Source organism: Ceratotherium simum, chromosome 16 (assembly GCF_057802395.1).
Source record: "Ceratotherium simum simum isolate JZ-2026a chromosome 16, ASM5780239v1, whole genome shotgun sequence".
Classification (NCBI taxonomy): Eukaryota; Metazoa; Chordata; class Mammalia; order Perissodactyla; family Rhinocerotidae; genus Ceratotherium; species Ceratotherium simum.
The window spans coordinates 2190626-2207028 of record NC_141915.1 but is presented as its reverse complement, the minus strand read 5'-3'; the positions used below and the strand labels follow the sequence as shown (position 1 = coordinate 2207028).

Sequence of the window (16403 nt, the reverse complement as noted above, 5' to 3'; positions counted from 1 at the left end):
AGGGGAGATTCTTGGAATGGCGCCTGCCCCACCTTCCTACAATCCAGGGTCATCTGGGGAAATAAGCCGGGGTGGGGAGGGTGGACCTCACTCTTGGTGGGAGACCCTGGGGTCAAGTTTATCTGGGAACCATGGCAGGTTAGCAACAGTCTGCAACCAGAAACAGGCCCTAGACTCTGTTCACTGCTCCCAAATACTACCTCCTGCAGCAGGAGGCCTCCCCAGGGCCCTGGAGCCACCTTGATTCTCCAGCTTAGGCAGCTGCCCGGACACTGGGCATTCAACCAGGGCAGTGTGGTACTGGGGGCCCTCGGAACATCACCCCCAACCCCTTCCCTCCCGCACTTCCTTCCCTCCCTCCTCGCATCTCTCCCTCCTGTTAACATCTCCCGGGGCTGTTACTCCTCCTGGAGCAGGGGCTCTCGGTCCCCTTCCTGCACCCTCTCGTCCTCCTCCTTCTCCATGCAGCCCACAGTGGCAGCCAAACCAGCACCCACACCACCCCCGACCACAGCAGCCCCCGTGGCCCCCACGGCAGCTCCAGCTGCCACCATCCCAGCCTCCGCAGCCAGCGCCGCTGCTGCCATGCCCGCACCTACCACGCCCCCCGCCAGGCCCATGAGCCCGGCCCCCACAGCACCGCCCACGGCAGCCAGGTGGCCACAGAAACGCATAGTGTAAGAGTCCATGAAGATCTTGGCCTCGGCCTGCAGCTCGGCCTCCAGGGCCTCTAATGTCTGCTCTCTCCCCTTGCACAGCAGGGCCACACCGTGGCGAGCCAGGATGGCGTCTTTCTGGGTGGAGAGGAGGTTCCGCATGGTGTCGGGCAGGACCCGGAGCGCAGAGAATATGCGTTTGGTGGCCACATCCTGTGCCAGGGAGGAGGAAAGAAGGCGCTCTGACCAGGAGCCCCAGGGGGGCCCTCCCCTGGTGTGGACCCCACCTGGCTGGACACCTGGCCTCCCATGCAGGACCTGCGGGCTCACCTGCTGTCGCACGTACTCCTCAAACTCCTTCTTGGCAGCTTCCACCGTCCTCAGGTCATGCAGCTGGGCGGCCATCTGTCCACAGGAAAACCCAAGCTGCCTCCCTCTTTCCGCCCGCCCCCTCAGGGCACTACCTGTCTCCATCCCAGGGCACATCGACCCACCTCCCTCCTGGCCCCTGGATCCTCCCGGGGAGCTCCGTACCTCGTCCGGAGAGGAGAACCCGGGCCCCGTCCTCCCCATCCAGCCTGAGAGGTTCTGCGGAGACATCGTCGGAGGGGGTCAGGGTGGGCAAGAGGCCAGCCGGGGTCTCTTGGGTCTTCAGGAGGTTTTCACACCTTGATTTCCTGAGCTAACTGCTGCCCTGTGAGCAGGCGCCTGTCCCCCCTGGCCACGGGGCGCCCCTCGCTCCAGTACCCCTGGCAGCGGCTCTTGGCGTGCTGGGGGGCGGCGCTCAGCACATCCGAGACGTAGGCGCGGAGGTGGCGGAAATCGTCATCTGTGTCTGAGGAAGAGATTCCTCATGCTGAGGAGACCGGGGGCTGAGCAGGACCGGGCTTTGGGAGGAGAAAGGGTGTCAGAGGCTGGGAGATGCTACTAGTGCGAGGGGGGCTCCGGCAGCCCGGAGGAGGGCAGGCTGGGGAGGCCTTTGCTCCTGGGGACACTCACCTTCCGGGGTTCCGTGGGCTCTGCTCCCCCACCGCCTCCCAGGAGCAGGCAGGAGGTAACAGCGGGCTCGCCTCCCTTGGAGCAGCTCCTGAACCTTGGGGTATTTGCTGGACGACTTCTGAGAGAGAGAGTGGGGAGTGCCCTGAGCTAGGGGATGCAGCCTCCCATTCTTGGCTCCCTACAGGACCTCTCCCTGGCTCCCCTCACCTCCTGCAGGGTCCACCCACCCCCTCCAACCCCTCCCTCTGCATGCTCACCTGGATGATGTCACCCACATTCCCCTGCCCTGCCTTGTTGCTGTGGGACGAGTCACGAACTAAGAGATCCAGGTGCTGGAAGAGAAGGGGTCCTGACACCAGCAGCCAGGGGGTGTCAGGGTCTGGGGAGATGGGTCCAAAATGGGTGTCTCACCTGGATTGGCACCATTCCATAATGCCTGCCCATCACCTCAGCCACCTGGACAAACATCTGGGGGCGGAGCAGAGGGTCACAGCTGGGCCACTCCAAGGACTGAGCTTCCCCGCGCCCCCGCACCACTGTAGGACCCACGCTCCGGGCTCCAGCTCCAGGACTCTCCTGTCTCTCTCCCACCCAGGCATCCTGTGCTTCACCCTCCGCCCTCAAGCCCACCAACCCAACTCCAGTGTTGTGAAATCCCAGGCCAGCACTGGAAGGCACCTCATTCCGGCCGGTCCAGTCTCCTGGCCTGATAGTCAGGGCAGGGACCAGACGTCTCCTCACCTCCAGATAGTCCAGGTCTGTATCCTTCAGCTCCTGGGAGGTGTTGAGGATCTGGAACCAAGGAGAACAACAAGTTGGAAGAGGGTCTGTGAAGGCAAAGAGATACTGGGAAGCCCCTGGTGAGGAGGGAGCTCGTAGGCACCCTATGGGGCTCGGGCCTGGGAGAGATCAGCCCGGGGACCTCCACAGCCTGTGAGGCTGGACTGGCCTTGAGGAATGGAAGGCAGGCCCGGGAATGGTCCTGCCGACCGACCTTCAGCTGCCCCCAGGGACCTTCAACGAAACTTTAGAACAAACCATACTCCCACCTTCACTGACTAGGGACACATCCCCCCTTGCAGGGACACCCCTAGAACTTGTGGGGACTCCAGACACAAAAGCTTGTGAGAGCAGGGTGGCCATTCGCAGTGTGCTGAGACACCCTGGGTCTGGAGAAAGATGAGCGGGGGGGGACGGGGGGCAGCACCCTCACCTGGTAGGAGCTCAGCATTGTGGTGAGGGCACACAGCTTGGTCCTTGTTTCTCTGCTCAGTTCAGGGCTCATGGCATCCCCTGTGTCCACCAGGAACACAGCCACCTGTGCGGGAGGCGAGGGAGACAAACCAAGGGGCCAGGCCTGCCTCGCTCCCCCACATTCTTCTGCCCCATCTTCTCACCCTTGCCCGAAAGGTCTTCTTCTCGGTTCCCCTCCTCTTTGCCCGTCTCTGCTCTTTCTCCCTTTCCCCTCCCTGCCCCTCCTCTGCCCTTTCTCCCCTCACCTTCCTCCCCTCTTTCCCCAGCAGGAAGGGGTGACTCCACATCCATATGCCCCTGGTGAGGCTATTGGCACCCCACCGGAACCCCTGGAGGGACCCCCCTCCTCTCGGCCAGCTGCCCTCGCCAGATTCCTGCGGGGCAGAGAAGGGGAGCATCAGTTGGCCCATCCAGCCCCCATTCCCCTCCCGAAGCCAGGCTGGGACCCTGAACCTGCCCCCAGCCGCCTGCCCAGCGCCGCCCTTACCAGGCCCGGCAGGCCCCGCAGCAAGTGGTTGAGGAGGAAAGTCTTCCCTGAGTGCTGCTCGCCCAGGACAGCAAGCAGGCAGACGGGGGTGTCCCTGGCCAGGGGGTGCTTCAGGCAGCGGTTGATGGCCCCCATCCTCAGGATGAGGCCCCCGGAGGCATTGATTCGCACCAGCAGCAGCGGTTCCGCCCTCACAGCCCAGGTCTCCTGGGCCGGGAGGAGGGTCCCTGAGCATCCAGACTGTGGGCGTCAGACCCCAAGTCTGGAGTGTGTCCACCCTGAGCTCCGTTCCCATCCCCACATCCCAGAAGAGGGCCAAAGCCACCTGCCTCCTCTTGGATTGGACCCGGGTCTCTCCGTGCCCCCCACCCCACGACGAGGCGGGGTCCCCGGACCTGCAGCACAGGGGGCAGGGACCTCTGTGGCAGGAGCCTCATCCTCTCGCCCAGGCTCCGCAGGCCCTTCTTCTGCTTGCATATCTTCCGGCACTCGGGGCAGCAGGGCAGCTCGCAGCCCGGGACGCGGTGCGTGCTGAAGCAGCGCGGGCAGAAGTCGTGGCCGCAGTCCAGCGAGATGGGCTCCCGCAGCCTCTCCAGGCAGATGGAGCAGGCGGGCAGCTCCCGGGGCACCGCGGACCGGGGCCCCAGGCCCAGCTCCAGCTTGGGGAATGGCGTGTGGGACCTGGGGGGCAGGGCGGCACATCGGATGCAGGGGTACAGGCCATGGATTCAGAGGGCGGGCTGCTCCCAGAGAGACCACACTCTGCCCGTTCCTCACTGACTTGCACCCCAGAACCTGAGGACCCCAGAGTGGGGGCAGCAGAGCCGTGGTGAGAGTGAGCCCGAGAGGAAGAAAGCCTGAGTGGACTCCTGGCTCTGCCACACCACCACCGTCCCCCCGGGGGCAAGCTCCTGCACTGACCTGGGCCCCAATTCCTAATCGTCCAAGAGCAGAGTTTAGCAGCGCCTGCCTCGTGGGGCCGTTGGGGCGACCAGACGAGATGATGCCTGTGCAGCGCCCTGCCCAGCGCCTGCACAAATGCTCATGACCGTCCTCCCCCACCGCCTGCTGCTGCAAGGGCGCTCACAAGGAGTTACTGACTTCGGCCGGACCCCCAAGGAGTGATCCTCTCTACAACCTCCCTGAAGCGGCTTAAATGTGCCCTGCGCAGTGGGGACGGTAGGGGAGAGTGGGAGCCCCCCCGGTGGCAGGGCAGATGGCTCTGGTTCTTAGAAGATTCCTTCCACTCTCCCCCTCTGAGCTGGAATCGGCCTCCCTGGGCACCCACCCAATTTTCCTTGTCCCTCCCTCCACAGCCTGGCAGATCCAGCCCCGTGCGCCCTCTCCTGGGACAGCCCTCTGGAGGCTCGGGCCACAGGCCTCCCTGCTTGTTCCTGGACCAGCCTGCTGACCAGGCCCGCTGCACCAATCCCGCTGGCAGGCCCTGCCACTTACCAACTGTTGCTGCTGTTTCCCATGAAGCTCCGTTTTCTCTCCTTGGGGAGAAAATTGAGGGGGGGAAAAAAAACAACAAAAAAGGTTTTTAGAAGAGAATCCACACTTCTATCTTCCTCCTGGGTTCCAGTGGCCCCTGATCCTCCTTCCACAGACCCATCCCCCAACCCCGGGTGGCCCCTTCCCACCCCCACTCTCCTCCCCAGATCTCAGGACTGGAGACTTGCCTGTTTCCCAAGCCGATGACAAAAGGAAATGACTGACAAGGCGGACCTCGGCATGGGAGGCTGGGAGCGAGGAGGGGGTCTGGAAGCAGAGAGCAGAGGCCCAAGAGACCTTCAGCCAGTGGCTGGTGGGGATGGCTTTGCCCCTGGAAGGGCTGGCCGAGCTGTGGCAGGTGGAAGATGGGGTGGGGGATGGTCTTCCCCAGAGGAGCCGATTCTGTCAGCGCTGGAAAATAGATGTGACAGTCGGGAAAGAGGAGGCTGCCTCTAGACTCACCCAGGGGGAGGAGACAGGACTGCGGGAACCAGGGCTCCAGAGGAGGGAGGGACAGAGCCAGCCTCAGAATCCCTGGCAGAGGCTGGGATGCAAGCAAGCTGAGGTGGTGAGTCGCCATGGAGACGGAAGGGAGAGATAAGGACAGGGAGGGGGCGGGTGGATGGAAAGAGAGAGAAGCCATATGGGTGCACAGGCAAAGACGAAACCGTGGGCAGGCACTGCCCCTCCTGGCCCAGCTGGGGTCCTTCCAGGGCCACTGGGCGGGGCTTGCAAAGGGGAGAAAGCATAGCCAGAGCTGCCCTACTGGACCCAGTATTCACTGAGCACCTACTATGTACACAGCCCTGTGATGCCCCAATACTACCTGTGGCCCTGCACATGCCCCGCCCCTGGGGGGCGGTCCCAGCTGGCACCAAGCTGGTCTCATTTGTGCCAGGTCCCAGCTGAAGCTTTCCTCAGCACCCTGCCCCACCCACGCCAGCTTCTCTGACATGGGCTACCTACTTGTCACCTAGTATCTTCCCCTTCCAATGGCTTCACCCTGCTTCAAGCTTGTGACAGTCACCTCTGGACCTTCTAACTGCCTCTTGACTGGACTCCTCCCACCAACCCCCACCCCGTGCACAGCCAGCATAAACTTCCCCAAGCACAGCTGACTCATGGCTCCCTACTACCATCAGATCAAAATCCAAACTACCTGGCCTGCGTCCACAGGCCTGAACCTTCCTCTCCAGCCTTCCCTCTCACCCAGCCTTCCCTGCCTCTGCACCTCTGCTCCGTGTTCCCAATGCCTGCCTCACGGCTCCTCCTCTTCCCTCCTGAGAGACCCCAAGGGCCCAGCTCAGGTGCCATCCCCTCCTTGGAGCCTTCCTGCCTCGCCCCTCCCTACTGGATGTGATCTCATCCTCAGGTGGCTTGTGGTTCAGGGGCCTCACTTGTGATGGGTTTGGTGTGGCCCACGCTCTGGTGTCAGGCCGATCCATGTTCGATTCCTGGCTGACCCATACGAGCCGGGGGCCCTGGGTGCTTCCTTTCACCTCTCTGAGCTCTGACGGGTCACAATTACCCACAGAAAGCCACTTGGCCAGGCGGAGAGTTATTCTTAAGCCCTAGGAGCTAGGATGTAGGGGGGTAGGGGGATAGGATTCATACCCTGGAGAAGTTTGGTCAAGACCACTCCCAGCAGAGGAGGACACCCCTGCAGCCAGAGCTGGATCTCGTTCACCCCGGTCTTTCGCACTGGGGACCAGAGGGCCTCCGTCTGTGGGACTGAATCAAAGCCAGAGAAGCAGCACCATCAGCGGGAGCCCCTCTGGGTTGGCAGCAAGGCCTCGCTCAGGAGAGGAGCAGGGCAGAGCCGCGTCCTCTGCTCTCCTTCGAGGAGGCCAGTCGGGTTTTCTCAATCACGCGGCCTTGCTTCCCTGGCAGAGAGATGCAGGCGAGAGAGCGCGGGCGCTGGACTCACACGGAAGTGCTACACCAGCCTCTGTCCCAGCACGAGACCCTGGCAAGTCACTGTCCTCTCTGAGCCTGTTTTCTCATCACTGGGCAAAGCTGTAGGAGAGCAGATGGGCACCCAGTCTTCCCTGAGTGACACGCACTGGGCACCAGGCCCTTGGGGTGCAGCTGGGAACAGGAACCCAAAGTCTCCTCTAGTGGGCACGTGAACCAGCTGGGTGATGGAAATGCGCTAGAGTGAGAACCAGACTGGGGGGTGTCAGGGCTATCCCCGTGAGTGAAGAGGCAGGGAAAGGCTGCTCCAGGCAAACTGAACCAGAGGGGACACGATCCACTGAAGGGGATGAAGGCTCTCCGGGTGGCGGGAATACTCAATGCAAAGGCAGGGGGCGCCAAGGCCAGAACCACGCAGGCCTGGGCATGCAGGACCTCGTGAGTCAAAGGAAGGGATTTGCGCTTGTCAGTAGGTATCCCAGGAGGGGTCCCGCCGGGCAGACGTGTGTCATAGAAGCATCATGCTTAGGGATGGCTACGTAATTTGCGGGCCTGGTGCAAAATGAAACTGCAGAGCCCCTACCAGGGCAGGAAAGTCAATCCCCCTCCGCTTGAGCCCCCTGCCCCAACCCATGGCCAACAGGCGACCCCAAGAGAGGCCACCTTCGTGCTGGGACCTGCTCAGTACCTGGATTGGCGGTGGGCAAGAAGTCCCGCTGCCTTTCAGCCCCTGGAGGGTATGGCTACCACCCTGTCCCACCCCAAGATGCCTGGGGCCAATCCAGTGTCCTCAGTTCTCCTCGAGCCCAGCTCAGGCCTCCAGATGGTGGGAGTATCAGGGAGCAGGGAATGGGCAGCCAAGACTCCGTTCTGGGGAGGCAGCGGGAAGTGGAACATGTCGGACCTGAGGCTCCACGCCCCCAGTGCGTCCTCCATTTTCCCAACAGACTTCACTTAGAAACACAAACTCAGAGCTGAAATGAGCAAGACTTTCCAGATGGCGACCACAGGACACTGACGCCCGGGCACAGGGCCCTACTGAGGGCTGGCCCTGAGTGATTGCGCTGGTCATGCTCCTGCAAAGCCAGCCCTGGTCACTCTGGCTTCTGCATGGACAACAGGTTAGAAGGGCGGGGCTGGAGGAGGGCAGTGAGGCCAGGCCACAAGGGGTAGAGACCTCACCCACGCCCTGGTGACTGAGAGAGACCATGCCGTGAGAGAGACACGGTGGGAACCGGCCAGGCAGAGGGACAGGTGGGAGAAACACGGAGCCTGCCCAAGCTGAGAGCTCGTTCTGGTGGAGAGAGGCCTGGATCCTGCTTCTTTGCTCTCAGAGGCCCCTGGTGGTACCTGCGGCTCTAAGGGGAAGGCTTGCCTGCGGAGGCTGGCCCTGGGGGTCAGGCGCCGACGGCCCCATTCTATCCATTAGGCTCCGCAGACCTGTGAGCAGTTCTACAGTCTCTGAGAATGTTTGGAACCCGATGGGGAAATGAGTGTTTCCAAACCAAAAAAAGAAAACCTCAAAATCAAAAGTAGAGCCAGCCCTGACGGCCCAGTGGTTAAAGTTGGGCGCTTTCACCGCTGCGGAGGCCCAGGGTTAGTTCCTGGTTGTCGAACCACACCACTTGTCTGTCACAGGCCATGTTGTGGCGGCGGTTCACATAGAAGATCTAGAAGAACTTACAACCATACACAACTATGTACTGGGGCTTTGTGGGGGGAAAGGAAGAAAAAAAGGAAGATTGCCAACAGATGTTAGCTCAGGGTGAATCTTCCCCTGCAAAAAAACAAAACAAAACAAAACAATCAAAAGTAATCTCTCTTAGTTCAGTGTCTGCCACCCCTCACGTCACACCAGCTCGCATCATATGAGTTAGATTCACATCACATGAGTGCTACTGAGTCAACAAGTGTATACTGAGCGCCTGCTGAGTACTGAGCACTGAGCTGGACTCTGGGGTGTCAGGGTGACCAAAACAGAGAAAATAATAGCAGTTATGTGTTCATACACAACAACGTGCAATTTGTTCTTATCAAATTCAACATTGTTCAAGATTATACAAATCCTTTTTAAAAAATTCATGGCACGCAGGGAATAGTTATTGTGACATGTTTGCTGTGATGTGAAGGGAGCTCTCCCAAAGATCAAAGGGCCGGGGGCCTGCCAAGCTCTGAGCCTGGCAGGTAAGGCCCGCACAGGAGGAGGACTTGCCCAGGTGGCCCGGGCGCCTGCGCGGGGAACACACTGTCTGGAAAGGGAAGGAAGAAACTCCACTTCGTCCAGCTCCTTGTTTTCTAATAGAGTGAAGGCTCCATGCAGGTCCCCCTGGTGCCCCTGACCTACCCCAGGGACTCAGAGGGACAGCAAAGGCCACGCTGAGCCAGGCCTGGCCCTGCAAAGGAGACCCCCCAGGTGCTGCTGGGGGCTGAGAGACTTCAGTGAGAGGGAGTTCACAGGGAGGGGCCGGGCAGTGGGTGGTCCTGGGATTCAGGAGCTTGGGCTGAGGAGAGGGAGTGAGTTGCAGGCCCTGGAGACAGACTAGTTCATTATTTCATCCACGTGTCCATTCATTCACATCGACTGAGTCTGTGTGAGGCTCCGGCAGTGCAGCCATCAGCAGCTCAGACAATGGCCCTGCCCTCAAGCTCACAGAGACTCCAAGAAGTACAGACTCAGGGGGAGGCCCAAGGCCTGTGCACCAGCTGCACCCTGAAATGCTTTGCAGCCTTGGGGTGGGCGCCTAGTCACCTGTCCATTGGCTAATCGTCTGGTGTCCAAGCTTCCTTCACTGGACAGTGATGACTATGTGGTGTTGGGATTCAGAAGGGGCCCAGGGAGGGCCAGAGAGAGGCCCTAGTGTAGCCCACCTGCCCACAGCCCAGTGGCCAGCAGGACCAGCTCCCAGATGGGCCTCAGGGGCAGGCGAGGCCATCTATGCAGCGCTCACGGCAGGATTTCCTCTTCCAGGGCAGTCATTCTCGTGCCCCAATTCAGCACTCTGTCTCCAGATCCTGAAGCCAGAAGCTCCCAGGGCCCGCTCCTGCTCTGGTTCCTCCCTCTCTGGGGGCCCAGGCGCCCGTGGCCCAGCTTAGGCTGCTCACCTCCTGACCTCCTGACCTCTGGCTCCAGCTTCTGGGCTGGGAGAAGGTGAGGCGGTAGAGTCACTTCCAGAATAACCAGCTTCAGGGGCCAAAAATACCATGTCCTACACAGGGCCCCTGTTAGGGAGGCTTCTGGGTCCCCCAGCACAGTCAGGAGCCACTTCACACACACACACAGAAGCATACACACATCCACACACACATGCACACATGCATACACTCACATACTCAGTCACCTAGACCCCGTGTAAATTCACACACATTCACGGTCAAAATACTCTCACCTCCCCACACTCCGTGTACATACACACATTCACTGCTCTCCCTTGTCTGTACAGACCCGTGAACGCTCATGCACACACATGTACACAGTCATACACACCTGCACTTAGACTCACAACTGCACATGCACATCCACACACACACATCCTTCCTTGCACATTAACACTCACATTCAGGTGTGCACCAAGACATTGCACTCATGCACACTTACACATGAGCTCACATTTACCCCATATGCACACACACACATAGCACATATTGTGAGCTAAGAGAAAACATGTATTGGTCTCTGCCCGCGGCCTCTGGCACTGAGCTCCTAAAACCCGTGTAATTTCCTGAGTGATAAGAGCACTAGGGGCATCTCTGGTTCTAATATTTGTCTTTGACCCCAACTCCTGGCACAGCGTTCCTAAATCCCATGGAATTTCCTGGGTGATAGGAGTATCTTTTGTTCTAGTGAGGTGACTCTGGGGGGACTCCTGGATGCGGGCTGGTCACAGAAAGACCAAGCCATGATTGGAAGCTTGGAATTATCAGCCCCGACCCCCATCCTCCAGAGAGGGGAGAGGGGCTGGAAATGGAGTTAATGATTGAACATGCCCACGTGAGGAAGCCTCCACAAACCCCAATAGTAGGAGTTTCGGAGAGCTTCCAGGTGATGAGCACATCCACACCGAGAAGGTGAAGCACCCCAGCTCCACGGGGACAGAAGCTCCTGCAGTCAGGACCCTCCGAGACCTCACCCTGTGTGTCTCTTCATCTGGCTGTTCATCTGTCCCTTCATCATCTCCTTTAATAAGCTGATAAACGTGTTTCCCTGAGTTCTGTGAGCCACTCTAGCAAATTAATCAAACTCGAGGAGGGGGTCGTGGGAACTTCTAGTTTGTAGCCAAATTGTACAGAAGTTGTGGGGGACCTGGGGACCTACTACTTGCAATTGGCATCTGAAGAGGGGGCACTCTTGTGGGGCTGAGCCCTTAGCCTGTGGGATCTGACGCTAACTCCAGGTAGATCGTGTCAGAACTTAAGTAAATTGTAGACACCAGCTGGTATTGCAGAGTCAATTGGTGGGGAAACCCACACATCTGGTGTCAGAAGTGTTGTGAGTGTGGTAGTAGTGTGAGAGGAAAGGAGAAAGACCCAGGAGAAGAGCTGTGGGTTTTACCAGTGCACATATCCTTACCACAGGTGCTGTCACTGTGGGTAAGTGACACTACTCACCCTCAACCACGCAACCTGTGAGGGAGGTACTATATTACTTCCATTTTACAGGTGAGGAAACTGAGGCCAGAGAGGTTAACTCACTTGTCCAAGTCACACAGCTATTAATGACAGAGTTGGAATCCAAACCCAAACAGGCAGGCTCCCACACCCACACTCTTAACCACAACCTTCTATGGTTTCTTGGGTGGCAGAAATATTGTCAATTATAAAATAAGCCTGGAAAAGAGTTTGTATCTCACTGTGTCTCAGTTTACAGTCATTTACCTCAGAGAGGAAAAAATCAGTCCAGCCCCAGTCTATGTAGAGTATTAAAATCAGACAACTGAGTTCTGGATGGTTCTGACCCCACCTTGCTGTGTGATCTTGGGCAAGTCACCGACCACTGGGCCTCAGTTTCCTGATGGGTAAGTGAAGGGGGGCTCATGAGACCAGAGGTCCCTTCTGTTGGAGGGTCCTGTGCCTCTCCCACCTCCCCGGGTAGGCCGGTGCTCACCAGGAGGCCTGGCCCGGTGGGTGCTGGGTGAGCACTGCATCCCTCCCCTTCTGTCCTGGCACCTGGACCCCTCCCCATCCTCTGTGCTCCTGGGAACCCACTGGACAGCCCAGCTCTGCAGGGAGGTGCGGGCTGTGTGGGGGTCATCACCCCCCTTCACTGGTGCAGCTCTCAGGGCCTGTGCCCTTCTCCCAGGAGTTCCAGCCCATATGTCTCCCCTTGTCTTTGCCCAGCTGCCCAAGGACACTTCTTGCTGGGTGACCAGCTGGGAGAAAGTGAAGGTAACAAGCCCAACCTGGGACCTTGGGGCTGAGGTGACATCCCTCCTCCCACCACCATGCTGACCCCAAGCATGCTGTTCTCCTCCTCCTCCCCAGCCCCTCCCAGCCCCTGCTGTCTCCAAACCCTGAAGCTGAGCCTCCAGCTTACCTCACTACCCCTGCGCCCCAGCCACAATACCTCTCCCCGAGTGCAAACAGCTCTCTCTGGCTGTGTCCTCTGTCACTCCTCATCTTCCGTGTCTCTCCCGAGCTTCTTTCTCCTCCACAGTCTCTCCAGCAGGCCCAGGTGACACTCCTGGACCTTGAAGCCTGTGAGGGTCTCTTCCACAGGTATTCCCAGGAGAGCCCAGAGACCGCCCCTGACCATCAGGTAGGACATGTGGTGTGCTGACTCCACCCAAGGTGTCCCAGATGCCTGCCAGGTGAGTGAGGAGTCCACCCAGCCCCCCAGCCATTTATCCATCCACTCATCATCCACCCATCCATCCATCCATTCTCCATTCCTCCAACCATCCATGCATGCATGCACTGATTATCCACCCACTCATTATCCATCTATTTATCCACCCACCCACCCAAACATCCACACATACATGGGGCCATTGATTAATCCATGTATCACCATTCATTTCCCATATTCTTTCATCCATCCATTCCCCAACTACCTATACACATATCTCTCCATGCATGCATACATATATGATTTCCTCCACCCACCCATCCATCTACCCACCGACCCATCCATCTATCCACCCAACCATCCATCCATTCACCCATCCATCCATCCTTTCATCCATCACTTATCTACTCATCCACCTGTCTACCCATACAATCATCCATTCTGACACTTATCCATTCATGCATCAGTTCATCTATCCATCCATGTTACATTTATTGAGCACTATACAGCAGGCATCATGCTGGCCCTGGGAGTAAACTGGTGAACCCCCAGCATGCCTCCAGTCTAGTGGGGAGACAGAAGAATCATTAGACAAATCCTGGGTGATAAGCTCTCTGATGAGGGTGAGTGAGGGGTGAGGTAGGAGGACCAAGCAAAAGCACCTCACTCGGATCTGGGCATCTGGGACGGCATCCTACACAAAGTAATGCCCAAGCTAAGCCTGAAGGATGAATACGAGTTGGCCAGCAAAGGCATGGGGATGGGCAGACAACATTTCTGGCAGACAAACCAGCACATGCAAAGACCCATAGGCACAAAGTAAAGAGCCTCGCCGGAGTGTAGCTTGTGAAGCAAGGAGAGGGAAGGAGGACAGGGGTGGGGCATATAGGGGCACGTAAGCCCTCTACCATTTGGCATCATCCCTCTGTCCCTGCCCCACAGTGCTCTCTTTCAGGGCTCAGGAGGCCACTGGCCTCTGGACGCCGTCAGGTGTGGTGAGCTAGGCAGTGGGCTGCAGAACCCCCAACCGCCCTGGTGTCCATGCCGACACGGCCGCCTTCATGCCCTGGCCCCTCACCCCAGCCCCTGAGGTGCGGCAGGATGTGCTTCCCGTGCCGCCAGGCCCAAGCAGCTGAGGGGTCGGGCTCTTTCGGTGAAGGAAGAGTGGGTCTCAGAGCAGTGGGACGAGGGCCAGGACCAGAGACGACAGAGCTGGAGGGAGGTGCCAGCAGCTGCCATATCTGGCTGGCATCTTTTAGTTTCAAATAAAGGTCACGACGAGGCTGAGCATGGTGTGGAATTCCTGCTTTTGTGGAGAGAAAACCAGATTCCGACTTCCTGGGCAGTCCTCCCAGCGGCCATCAGTCCCCTCTCGTCACAGGTGGCTCCAGCCCTACCCCCAGACAGCCCTGGGATTGAAAGGCCCGTTCCAGGCTGAAGCCCAGATGCCCAAAACCCTGGTGGCTTGGGAGAGGCTGCTGTCAGCTCAGTCAGCCTCCCCATGGATGATGCCACGTGTCCCCTCCCACGGATGACCGTGGCTACAAGTGGCACCTAGTTTTGACGTCTGTGTTCAGAGCTTGGGCGGGGGGCCGGGGGGAGGGGCAGTAACAGATGGGGACACCAGGGCCAGGCCCTGAACTCCACAGCAGGGCAGCAGACAGTCCGGATGCTGGAGAGGCAGTGCCCACCTGTGGCTGCTCGTGACCCTGACTCCACCCCTCTCCTGCTTGCTGCCTCCAGGGACGTCCCATCAACAGCTGGAGGAGAGTTCAAGCTCCCCAGCCTCCCCTTCAAAGCCCCCACCATCGATTCAACCCCAGGCTTCCTGCAATAATGATTCATAGTAACAATATGACCATCCGACACTTGCTGAGCAATTTGGGGTTGACAATGTGTTGCCTCGTGAGCAGCCTCAGCTGATTCCCACAACACGGTGACTATTAGCCTTGCTTTTTTAACAGGGAAACTGAGGCTGGGAGAGCTGAGGGGACCTTCCAGTGACAGCGCTGGAAGGAGGAGTCAGGTGCCCTGACTCCGGGCCTGTGTTGCCCCTTCACCCCGCCCCCACGTGCTGTGTGTTTTACCGCAGCCAGCGGTCTCCCTACATTCCCAGCTCCACATCTTCGCCCGCCACCGCCTGCCTGGGATGCCCTCTCTGTTCTCCCCCAGGGCCAGGCTGGCTCAGACTTCCTGCAGGGAGCCCTTCCCCAACTTTCTCTCTCCTTCCCTTTGTTCCTCAAATATTTAGGAAATGCCTCCCACGTACCAAGCACGGAGCTGGATGCAAGGGCTGCAGTAACAGATGGGGTCCCTGCCCCGAGGAGCTAGAGGGCTATGCACAAATGAGGAGCCAGGCAGCTGCCCCTCAGCATGGTCGGTGTTAGGGTAGAGCCAGGGAGGCGTGGGACCTCAAGGAAGCCCCTCACCCAGACATGGGGGTCACTGAAGCTCAGTCCTGCAGGACGAGTGGGAGTTAAGCCCCTCGTGAAAGGTATTGGTAAGGCATTCCAGGCACAGGGAACAGCCTGTGCAAAGGCCCGTGTGGGTGGCCTGGAGCGCAGGGTGAGGCTAAAGGCAGTGAGAGTAGTGGCAGGGTGAGCGGACTGAGGTCTCCGTCAGCAGAGAACAGGTCTCAGAGGGCCATGTGGCAAGTTTTGGACTTTACTTACATCACAACGGAAGCCATAAATGATTTTATGCAGGAGGTATGTGATCAGAGCTGTGTCCTTGAACCATTGCTTTGCCCAGGTGAACAGACTGGAGAGACACCTTGCTGTTGTGGACAAACACTTCTCCTTAGGGGCCTTCGAGTGTTTAACTAGTCCTCCAACCAGCCCTCTGGTGCGACGTCTTGAGCGTCGCTAATGCTTTGCTATAACAGTGCGGTGACAAATGTCCCTGCTCTCACTCCACTTCCCACCTGGGCCAGTACCATGTAAAGATGTCCTCACCAGCACAGCGCTTTGTCACTCATGTTGATCTTTGCCAATTTCAGCTACAATGTTAAAGGATGTTTCTTACAGTCAACTCAGCATTTCCAGTTTGCACTGGAGTTTTGAGGTTATCCATTTGCCATGTTGCCTAAAACAGGTTTTTTTTGTTAAAGGGGAAGATTTAAAGCAGCCTAAATGTCCAGTTATAATAAATAGTTGATGATTAAATAGCCAGACACTGTAGACCCAAGGTTACTCCAGCAAAGCTGTTGCTGATTGCTGGGCCTCCAGAGGCCTGTCCCTCGGACTGAGTCCACTCCTGATTAGAATCGGGGCTGTTTCCCACATACGACAGGTATATGTGGCACCTGCTGTGTGCCAGCCACAGGCTCCTTGCTTGCAGCAGACTCAGCCTAGGCCTCAGGCACTGGGTGTGGCAGCCCACCCACCAGAGCTGGAAGCAACACCAGAGGCCCCTGTCGTGAGGGCAGGTGTGGCAAGGGAGACCCCACAAGGAGCAGAACTTCAAATGGACTTTGGGAGGAGAAGAGGACAGGTAAGAAGGATGGCAGGCACTGCAGGCAGAGGGAGGAGGCCGAGCAGGGGCTGGGGAGCCCCAGCCACTTCCAGTCAGAGAGGCTTCCGGCATATTAATAAATGAAGTAATGCCAAAATAGGGCTAGAGAAGCTGAGGCTTTTTTTTTTTTTTTTTTTTTGGTGAGGAAGATCAGCCCTGAGCTAACATCCATGCCAATCCTCCTCTTTTTGCTGAGGAAGACTGGCCCTGGGCTAACATCCGTGCCCATCTTCCTCCACTTTATATGGGACGCTGCCACCACGTGGCTTGACAAGCGGTGTGTAGGTCCACGCCCGGGATGCAA

General features: G+C 58.4%; 1 protein-coding gene across 2 annotated transcripts; it reads right to left on the bottom strand.

The window, feature by feature from the left end:
• Window positions 1-394: 394 nt before the first annotated feature.
• Window positions 395-5318, bottom strand: RNF112 (ring finger protein 112). 2 transcript variants are annotated; one of them, XM_004433017.3, is made up of 14 exons: window positions 5079-5318; window positions 4852-4892; window positions 3792-4077; window positions 3397-3603; window positions 3155-3283; window positions 2869-2973; window positions 2397-2447; window positions 2067-2123; window positions 1913-1987; window positions 1656-1773; window positions 1325-1491; window positions 1191-1244; window positions 987-1061; window positions 395-869 (listed from the first exon to the last, which is right to left on the bottom strand). In XM_004433017.3, exons 1-14 carry the CDS (start codon window positions 5130-5132, stop codon window positions 399-401), a joined length of 1890 nt encoding a protein of 629 aa, XP_004433074.1. In that variant the 5' UTR covers window positions 5133-5318; the 3' UTR covers window positions 395-398. The 2 variants fall into 2 exon arrangements, with proteins under 2 accessions (XP_004433074.1, XP_087296287.1); XM_087440161.1 differs by having other exon boundaries at window positions 1656-1770.
• Window positions 5319-16403: the final 11085 nt, after the last annotated feature.

What these genes read in the sequence shown, in the direction of transcription:
- RNF112 (XM_004433017.3), bottom strand. Translation starts at nt 5,132, where the DNA reads ATGCCGAGGTCCGCCTTGTCAGTCATTTCCTTTTGTCATCGGCTTGGG. An exon ending in TGGGGAAAGAGGGGAGGAAG is followed by an intron (nt 2,974 to 3,154) that starts GTGAGGGGAGAA and finishes CCTCCCGCACAG; the next exon opens with GTGGCTGTGTTCCTGGTGGA. An exon ending in ATGGAATGGTGCCAATCCAG is followed by an intron (nt 1,988 to 2,066) that starts GTGAGACACCCA and finishes CTTCTCTTCCAG; the next exon opens with CACCTGGATCTCTTAGTTCG.